At 40.8% G+C, this 10678-nt stretch overlaps 1 protein-coding gene across 1 annotated transcript in view; it reads left to right on the top strand.

Annotated features, from left to right (window-relative positions):
* PUS7 (pseudouridine synthase 7) overlaps positions 1-7476 on the top strand; it is a 41327-nt gene extending 33851 nt beyond the window's left edge. The window contains 6 exon segments of the mRNA XM_026648682.2: positions 47-282; positions 1197-1323; positions 1570-1671; positions 1769-1898; positions 5313-5404; positions 6468-7476. Coding sequence (XP_026504467.1) covers positions 47-282; positions 1197-1323; positions 1570-1671; positions 1769-1898; positions 5313-5404; positions 6468-6604 — 824 coding nt within the window. The 3' untranslated portion in view covers positions 6605-7476.
* Positions 7477-10678: the final 3202 nt, after the last annotated feature.

Here is a 10678-nt window from a genome sequence, read left to right on the forward strand (position 1 = left end):
AATAACTTTCACTAAGACATAAGCACGCTAGTTGCACTGAGATTTTCAGCTACATTCATATTTTAAATCAACTTGAATTTTGTTTTGCAGTTAAAATGTTAATCTTAAATTATTGTTACAGCTGAGAAAGGATATTTAGTTAAATGCAGAGAAGAGTGGGCAAAGACTAAAGATCCAGCTGCAGCCCTCAAAAAACTGCCTGTAAAAAGGTGTGTGGAAGGACAACTTCTACGTGGACTTTCAAAGTATGGACTGAAGAATATAGTGTCTGCATTTGGCATAGTGAGTGTAAAAAGGTTGAGGTTTTTTGTCTGTGTGTGTTTTGTTTTTGTGGTGTTACACTACATTTTAAATGGACTATGTATAAACCTCTTAAATCCATCCATTCCTCTCCTCTGTGTTCCCTTAAAGTACTGTCCACATTGTTTACTGAGGGGTCCAGACTCAAAATGATGTGCAATGAATAACTTGGGTGTTTCCTATTAATGCACATTGATGGAAGAACAGAATTCTAAATGTAGTTGCATGCTAATATGGAAGCTGTATGGTTATTAAACTCATCTGAATTATATAGGTATCTGTGACTTGTGTGTAAGATTTAAGATCAGATTTTCTTTGTGCCTTTAGAGAATCAAATCAAATTAACAGTGGGGCTAATTAGCCATTGGAATAGGTTGACAAGGTATATGATAGAATTGCCATCACTTTGAAGTCTTGATTTAAAAAAATAAAATTGGATCTTTTCCAAAAATAGTTTTATTTCAGCCTCGGATTACTGGGCTTGACACAGGAATTACTTAGTGAAGTTTCATGGTTTGTGTTATGCAGGATGTCAGACTGAATGGTCTTATCAGTTCCTTAAGACCTACACATCTATGAAAAATAATTAAGTACTGCTTTACAATGTTGAAAATGGGACTCGTGTCTACATCAACAAAACACCTGGCAAACTGTTACACAAAATGAAAATATGAGCTTTTTGTATTGAGTGGATAATGCATACTTCTTTTTTCTCTTTCTTTCCAAGTAAATTCCTCTCAAAATATGACCAGGAGTGTAGCATACAAACCAAACACCTGCATGTTAACTGTGTGACTGGAAAAATGACTTGTTTCAGTGTTTATCCATTAAGTGTGGCTGAGTGGTGAAAGTAACTAAAGATACTTATTATTCAGTTAAACATTTTTCACCTACAGATACCAAGGAATAATCGTTTGATGTATATTCATAGCTATCAGAGTTATATATGGAATAACATGGTGAGCAAGAGAATAGAAGAATATGGACTTAAAGCTGTATCGGGAGACCTTATACTTAAAGGAGGTAAAATAAACTTCAAATTCTTGTCTCTTTGCATGATTTCTTTTTAAACTTTAAAGACTGTTACACCTTTCTTTAGGTAAATTGTGTCAGTAAATGAAGATACAACACAACATTTGCTTCATTCATCTATAGTCAGATACGTTTAAATCAAGAACTTTATTTTTAAATTCAGTTAACAGTAGATGCCTGTGACAGAAAAATGTCACATACCTATGTATTTTAAATAGAAAACTGTTTGAATTGTAGGGACAGCTGTTCATATTGAAGAAGCAGATGTTGATGATTATACTATCCATGATATAGTGATGCCATTACCTGGGTTTGATGTTATATATCCGAAGCATAAAAGTAAGTCTTTTTTTAATTTGCACGATCACTTAAAACTTAATCTGAACTAAGATTTTAAGTAGCTTTAATTTTTTTTTAATATTTCCTTTTCTTGTAGTCGGTGATGCCTACAAGGAAATGTTAGCTGCTGACAACCTTGATATCAGCAACATGAGACATAAAATTCGAGATTATTCATTATCTGGAGCATATAGAAAAATCATAATTCGACCCCAGAATGTCAGATGGTAAGTAATAGTATACAGCTAAATTCCCTGTAAGCTGTGCAGCAGTCTATTTAGTACCGCGCAGGCGCTCAGGGAACCCGCCCCGGGACCAGCTGGGAGAGGGGTGCCCCTCCCCCAGCCCCAAGCTAGCCCGGCCTGCGGGTGGCTGGGGTGGCCCAGACCTGCTGCGGCCAGGGCACCCCAGCCTGGACTGGACAGGGCTGGGGGAGGGGCGCCTATCCTGCAGCCCCAGAGCTGCTGCAGCAGGGAGAGGCACCCCTCCCTCTCCCCCCCGCAGCCTAGGTGCTGCTGAGGGGAGAGCGAGCTGGGGGGAGTCCTCTCTCCCCACAGGAGCACCCCCCTGCACCCCAAACGACACCTCAGAGCCCACACCCCCAGCCGGAGCCCTCACACCCCTGCACCCCAACTCTCTTCCTCAGCCCTGAGCCCCTCCTCCCTTGCCCCACCCCAGAGCCCGCACTCGCAGCCAGGGCCCTCCCCCGTCCCCCCGCACCAACCCTCTACCTGAGCCCCCTCCCACACTCCGAACCCGTTGGCCCCATGCTCGCCACATGTATTTTGTTATGGGCACCAATATGAAGGTCATGTGTCACGCATCACCTCCATATTGGTGCACATAAAATTTATTCCGCAGATGGGTGGGAAAAATTACAGGGAACACTGGATACAGTGAAATGTATTTGGAAATAATAGGATGTCTCCAGAATACATGCAGGAGGACTGGTGAGCTGGTGAGCATTGGTCTCATGTATAGCTAGGCCATGATCAATACTAGTTTGTAGGCAGGAGCAGTAAATACAGATCTTTGTACCACACACACACTATGCACAGACCAGTAAGGCATAGGCCCCACTGCTTCACTGGTCCCCTGGCTCTGATCTGCTGTGGAGCACTGTGTACTAACACTCGAGATACTGTGGATTCTTCTTTGAGTGATGGTCCCCATTGTATTCCACTGAGGGTTATGCGCATCCCCCTACACACAGCATAAATGCAGAGGTGAAAGTAAGCCGGTCCAGTCCAGCGTACCGGCAAGAGCCAGTACGCTGGACCGGCTTCTGCGGCGGTGATTTAAAGGGCCCAGTGCTCCATCCACAGCGGCAGGAGCTCCGGGCCCTTTAAATCCCCGCCCGAGCCCAGCTGCCGGAGCTCTGGCGGGGATTTAAAGGCCCTGGGGCTCCCAGTCACAGCCGGAGCCCCAGGGCCTTTAAATCTTGAGAGGCCCCGCCTCTTCCGGTTGAGGCCACGCCCCCGCTCAGGACTCCGGCAGTACCGGTAAGTACTTTAAGTTACTTTCACCCCTGCATAAATGTGACATTTCCCACTGTACTTCGAGCCTAGGATGCCCACAGGAAGGTAGACGAGCAGGATTTGGTCCTGATACATTTTAGCAAGCGACTCTTTTTGCATCTTCAGTCAAGGAATTAAAATAAAATACAATGTTCTGAATATGAGAAAAGTAAAATTATTGACCAGGAATGTGACTATTTTAGACTTGCCCAAGATAATCTGTAGACAGTAAATCATGTAGATTAATATTTACAACCAAAAAAACCTGGTGTGTGTGTGTGGGGGGGGGATTTTGTTTTTTAATCTGAGCAATTTATTTTGAGGAAAAGTTAGTCTCAACCTCTTTCTTAGATTGGCATATGAACAAAAAGTATATGAAAGGTTCAGTTGTTTACACATTATTATGAATTATGGTTTATCTATTAAATCCCTATTATTGTAGCATGTACAGACCAGAACCAGGATCAGTGCCCTCTTATGCTAGGTACTATACGAAACAGGCAGACATGATCTCTGAAGAGCTTCTGGTCTAAGAGGATGAGAACTATAAGCAGGGTTTGGGATGGGGGCAATTAAAAGATTGCTCTTCAGAGTAGCCATTATACACGACTTCCTCTGATGTGCTGGAGAGGAAAAATAGAGTATGTACTTAAACCAGCCATGAAGAAGTTCAGATACTTCTGATTGTTGTAGAACTCTATTTTTTTTTAGTTGGCATAGTTCTTTCCATCCACTAATAACCATGTTTATTGTGTAATTAGAAATCTTGACAAAGCCTGTGATGTGGAGAGAAACGTTACCAACTAGCATATGTGTTCGCATTAAATCTTTTGTCTGTGTCCATCAGTGGTAGGTTTTATTCACAAAAAACAACTTGTGTTTCATCAGAAAATCAGCCTCTCTCATGTGGTATCTCTCTTTAATCTAGATATAAAAAACTTGTAATTGTTGAGTATGACATTCCGGGGTCCAATCTAGACCAGTGAGGGACTGTCACCGTAGCCCTGCAACCTGGGGTGCCTCACAATGCTTTGCTGCTGTAGCTCCCAACCTGGGCCCCTTACAAACAGCCAAACAGCATGCAGGTCACAGTCTGAGTCTCTCTGTATAGCTGCAGCCTGCCAGCACACTCCAGTCTCACACTGGTTACCACTCGCAGGGTGACCCCAACACACTCCCAGTCCCAAATTCCCCCCCCTTCCCCCAATTGGTGTCCTGCACTGTCCAGCCCTCTCCTAGACAGTTTTAGGTCCGTTGCCCCCTAAGGGGATCAAGATCAAACTCCAATATTAAATGGAGTTACCCACACAATTTAGTTTAAATACAACACTGGATTCGTTTTGATTTAAAGAATACAAAATTTATTTAACTACAAAGAGAAAGTTTTAAGCGAGTACAAATATAAGGCATTAGAGTCAGAAATGGTTACAAGAGAAATAAGCATATAATGTTTTCTAGTAACTAAAACGTAACAAACTAGACTTGGTTCAAGGTGAAATCCCTTACCACATGTTCCCAGTAACATTGCTGACCAAATTCTCAGGCCAGGATCTGCTCCCAGTGTCAAAAGCCTGTTTCTTTTGTCATCTTAGGTGAAAGTGGGAGAGATACCTTGGGCTGTTTTTTTGCCCATCACTTTTATAGTCTAGTTCCCCTCTGAAATGCATGGTCTTGAGGGTTACTCCTAGATAAAGTTCATTCATGCTGTGAGGACAAAGACAAGGAGTCTCATGGTGAAAGAGGTTCCATGCTATTGTTTGCTAAAATGCAGATCAGTTTGTTGCTCTCCCACTTTCCAAAGTATAGCCACTTGACAGGTGATTGCCCATCAACTTTGACACCTGGTTTGAGGTGTCAGCTTGTCTTTTGTCTTTGAGAAACTGGTTCACTCTGACTTGTCTGGTAAACATATTTCAGACCTAATTTCAATTTGTTTATAACTTTACATATAATGTTGCTATGCACATTTCATCATGATATTATTGACTAGTGAGTTATTAGTTTTCAAATGATACCTCATAATATTTTGTACAAAGATTATTACAATAGTGTATAGGGTGTGAATACAGGGGTGCATTCGGTCACACTGAGTATTTTAAAAAACTTATCCTGTGTTTCATAAAGGGAGGTGGTTGCATATGATGATCCTAGAATTCCATTATTTAATACGGATTTGGATAAGCTGGAAGGAAAACCACCACCTATTCTTGCTACAGGTAAGAGTAACAACTTTTCTGCAGGTGTTTATACACTGTAAACAATAAAGTTTGACCTAACTACTGCTTTGAAGTTGTAACTGCTCCACATCACACATATTGAATGTAAAAATAAATAAAAAGGTTACATTTGACAAAACATCAAGCTAAAATGTTCAAAAGGATGTGCTTAAAATTAGGCTCCTATATAAGTAACCTGATTTTTCAAAAGTGCAAGCTTTTGCTCAGCAGATCATATTGACTACATTATACTCTGTGTCTAGCTGTCTACAGAATCAAATGAGCATATTTAAGTGCTTCACTGAAGAGGGACAGACATAGGCCATAATTCAGCAAAGCACTTGACCATGTGCTTGACTTCAAGCATGTGAATATTCACCTTCAACTTAATTGGGACTACTTATGTGTTTAATTGAAGTTCAGTGGGAGACTGATGTTTTAAGTGCATGCTTTAGTGTTTTGCTTAACTGGGGCTCAAATTACAACTGAGAAAATGTTTAAAATAGGATTGATGACATGTTAGCAGAACAGCATCAGAAATATTATTTGTTAAAACTGGTATTAGTAAGTGTAATATTTGTTTCTAGGAGAATTAGTATAGCTTAAAAGTTTAAGAACTTTTAACATGTCAGGATTGTGTGATGGAAACTTTTGAATAAAGTACACAGCCAACTATAACGTATAGGCCTTACTACTTTACAATCCAGGGTTGTAGGAGGAGAGGAAGGCAGTCTTGAAATACTGAATTTTTGTGTGACTAAAAGCTTTTTTTTTTTTGTTTTTTTGTTTTTTTGTTTTAAATAAAATTTGCTACATAAATAGTGAAACTTTACTTTTCCCATTGTGGGCAAACTCCATGTCTCACATCTGCCACATATGTGAAAGTTGTAGCATGAATTGACATTTCACATTTCCATGGTTGATCAATTAATTTTTGATTTCTTTAATTGTGTGAGCCCTTCAGCCCAATTTAAATAATGCCCAGAGGAGGTATAACTTAGAGAATTTTTCACTTGACCAGAGCTCAGAGTATGTGCCAATTAATCTTTTCTTTATGTAATAGAAGGTAAATTCAAGGCCTTGAAGATGGAATTCTCTCTTCCTCCATCCACTTACGCTACCATGGCAATTAGAGAAGTGCTAAAAATGGACACAAGCATAAAAAAACAGACACAACTGAATACTATATGGCTACGCTGAACAAATGCTCTAAAGTCATGTAAAGATTTTAAGATGTAAAAGTGTTTTTTCATATTTACTTGTTCTGTGCAAACCCTAGTTTTGATTTTGAAGATTTGTAGTAAAAGATTTGTATTTTTTTAAGTTGTTTTTATTAGCTTCAATGATTATATGCAAAATGGTGTTAGTAAAAATAATAAAAAATTTGATTGGGGTTTTTTAAATGACCTTAGTAAATAAGGTGGAAAACCACATCTTAAGAAAAAAGGGTCTTAGGACAGCAATTCCAGATCTTCAGTAATTGCCTTTCCAGAAGTACAGTGAGTATTCAACATGCTTTCATGAATTCAGCACAGGATAAAATTTCTTGCAAGTGTGCTAACATTACAGATCAGGAATGCTAATTAGAGTAAGTTAGGCGATGAATATTTATATTAAAGGAGTACATTTATGTCGCCTTAGAAGGCCAATAGCTTTTGCACTGATGTGGTAGAGGATTCTATTGGCAGAATTTTTCATGCCTTTTATGTGATATAAACATGTACATCTGTTTTTATTAGTTGAACTGTACATTTTATTATGAAAATGTTTATGTGCATTTTTCCCATCTTTACTATTACCTGTACCAAAGAACAGGTAATGAAAACAAGTTAACCAAAAAGCCCAGATGAGAGCTTGTATCAACAACTAACTCCTTTGCACCAGCATATTTAGTGTGTCCATTGCTGGCAATGGATGAGCAAGGCAATCTGTATCATGGCATGAAAGGATTAAAAAGCCATTTGAAAACAATTGACAGCAGTTAGGTTGCATTTTGACTTTATAATTTCTAAAACCAAACAAATAAGAAACCTGTTTGTGCTGCTTGTGTTAATAAATCATGTTAAATATGAGACACTTTGCACTGTCATTTTTATAAAAAATTGAATAGGGTTTTGCATACCAACAATATGAAAATTTCAGTATCTCACTTTTAGAAAATAGGCAGTGTTGCCTCCCACATATCCCGAGCGAACCTGCTTCAATACAGAAATAAAAACCCCTCTGATCACAAACCTCTAGTTATCACCTACCACTGGAATCCATATGGGGTATCATTAAAGAAATATTTCCTGAACCCCCTCTTCTGGCCTTCAAATAACCCCCTAACCTCTCCAAGCTCATCATCCGAAACAAGGTCCCCACAAATCAGGATACACCAACTCAAAAGCACTAGACCCTAACAGAGCAACAGATTCAAACCCTGCAGACATATCTCCACTGCTACAATGGTCAACATCCTCCACAACACACCTTTCAAGATCTATGGGTCCTACATATGCCTGTCACAACATGGGGTGTACCTCATCCTTTGCACTAAATGCCCTAATAGAACTATGTAGGTCAGTAGGTCTCAACCTATTTATCATTGTGGGTGACATATGCAGCCGTTTTATGTGGGCCCCATCCATGCCATCAATGTGCTACCTGTATGGCCCTGAGGATGTCACATGGGCTGCAGCTGTGTGCTGATTGGGCCACAAGCGGCCCATGGGCCTTGGGTTGAGAACCACTGATGTAGGTGAAATGAGACAATCACTACGCTCTTGAATGAAGTCAAACAGGAAAATGATAAAAGACAAAAACACCACATCACCTGTAGGTGAACACTTTTCACAAAACAATCACTCTATATCTCACCTGTCAGTCCTCACCTCAAAGGAAACCTGCACAAAACACTCAAAAGATAAGCCTGAGAGCTTAAATTCATAATTTTGCTAGACAGTAAAAATCATGGACTGAATAGAGACACGAGTTAGGAATAGAATCAACTAAGTCTCTGTCCTCTGATGCTATGCAATATTTCAATTGCTTTCAATTGGCCATTCTTGTATGTAGGGAGAGTACTTTACCTTAATGCTGTTTTCCTGTTTTGTTGAGTTATACAGAGGTTTACAATGCAAACACTCAATATACATTTATACCCTGGGTTATAGAGATTATAAATTAGATTAATACATGCAGCATCCTACAAGCATTTTATAAAGTCTAAACAGCATCTGAGGATGCTAACACATGAGTAAACAAGCCTGTTTCCAGCTATGCAATTGTAACTGTTCAGTGAGGCCTGGGGCCTTGGCATGAGCTGGTACCTGATCTGCCAGCGTCACAGTACCTGTAAAAATTAATATAAACATTTTTTTTCTTCCTCTCGGGTGTAAGGAGCATTGACTCTGCTCATATATCTCAGCCTGTCTTGAAATATGTTTTTTATTGCAGAAATTTAGGTAATGCATTTGATTCATATTTATATGCCAGTTTAGGCTTTTATACCATCAGTGTGTAGATCTGTTATGACAAATATTCTTGACCTAAATTGGTCACTGGAAAATTAACTGTCAGCTTTATATTGATACCTTTTTTTCTCTCTCTCAGGAAAGACCATTTTGTTTCTTCACATTTTTTTCAGATCAGGAGATCATTAAAATAATAAATGCATTTTTTAAATGTGGTAGCTTATGAGTTTATTTCATTATCTTCAGTCATATTTATCCCATTCTGCTACTTTACATATATTAATGACAACATTTAAAAGTATGGTTGTCTAAAGTTAAGCGTCCTAAGTAGCCTGATTTCTCAGTTGCTGGTTACCCAGAATTGCCTATGTAGACAATGGGAAATGAGGGAACTCTGCCATTATTGATCCAGCCAAACTGAAAATAGATCTATTCTGCTAGTCCTGTACAAATAATAGTAAACAAATCTAAATCCAAAATAAGTATTTAAAATATAGGGTATTAATCTGTCCTAGACTAAATTATTAGAGGGCAGATTCTCCACCCTGCCCATTTTTTTCATTGTGTCGTGGACTGGCTCCAGAAGACTCTTACAGCTCTCTTAACCTCAGCAGTGGAGCAGTTTAATTTACTACTGTGGTGAAACAGGCATATTGGGGCTCCACTTCACGCACCCCCTTCCTTCACTTGCTAAGCTGACTCTGCCCTCTGCATGAGAACCATCTGCTAGCATTCTCTATATACTCCCTCTAGCCATTCTGAGGCCACTTTGTGACACTTCCACCATGCACAGTGGCTGCAATGAACTGGAGAATCTGAGTCTTAAAACTTTCAGCTATTTTCTGCTCATAAAGGTCCCATATACCATGTGGTCTCTTGCTGTTTTACCTCTTTCTGGAGCCTGTTTTTTCCCCTCCTCCCCCACCTATTGTTGCATTTTGATGTGCTGGATCTGGAGGTAGTGCAGATCCTTTTGGATGCCAGGTGAGTTCCTTGGGTCTGGAAGAATCTGTTTTTTATATTATTTTTGGCTCCTCTGTGTGCCAAGTCCTCTGTGGTAAATATAGAGAACCCAGCTGTGCCTCAGTTTCCTGCCCTTGCACGGAGAATTGCACCCACCCTTTTCTGAAAACATAAGAATAGCTATACTGGGTCAGACCAATGGTCCATCTAGCTCAGCGTCCTGTCTTCCAACAAGGCCTGTGCCTGATGTTTCAAAGGGAATGACCAGAACAGGGCAATTTACTGAGTGATCCATCCCATCATTTAGTCCCAACTTTTGGCACTCAGAGGTTTATAGACACCCAGAGCATGGGGATGTGTCCCTGACCATCTTGGCTAATAGCCACTGATGTACCCATCCTGCACGAACTTACCTATTGTTTGTGGTGAGCTGGAGCCGGGAACCGGTTGTTAAATTTAGAAGCCCTTTTAGAACCGGTTGTCCCGGTTCTAAAAGGGCTTTTAAATTTAACAAAATCTCTGGCAGCTCCCTGCCCTGCCCCCGGCCCCAGCTCACCTAGCTCCGCCTCCTCCCCTGACGCTCCCCCGGCTTCTCCTCCCCCTCCCCTGCTTCGGGGCTTCCTGCACGTGGGCGGGGGTGGGGCGCGAGGAGGGCTCTAGGCGCCGCGCGGCGCTCCCCGACTCCGGCCGCGCAGAAGCAACCTTTAGCCGCGCGCATGCGCTTTCTTCTGTGGCAGGGATGGCATCACGTGATCCTGATGGGTGGGACAGAGCCGAGGGTACGTTACAGTCTCCCTCTTTCCTCCCACTTCTCGCGGGACTCGGAGCAACTTCGGGATTTTCCGTTGCGCTGGGC

This window comes from Terrapene carolina, unplaced genomic scaffold (genome assembly GCF_002925995.2).
Source record: "Terrapene carolina triunguis isolate 2854851 unplaced genomic scaffold, T_m_triunguis-2.0 Scaffold68, whole genome shotgun sequence".
In the NCBI taxonomy this organism is placed as follows: domain Eukaryota; kingdom Metazoa; phylum Chordata; order Testudines; family Emydidae; genus Terrapene; species Terrapene triunguis.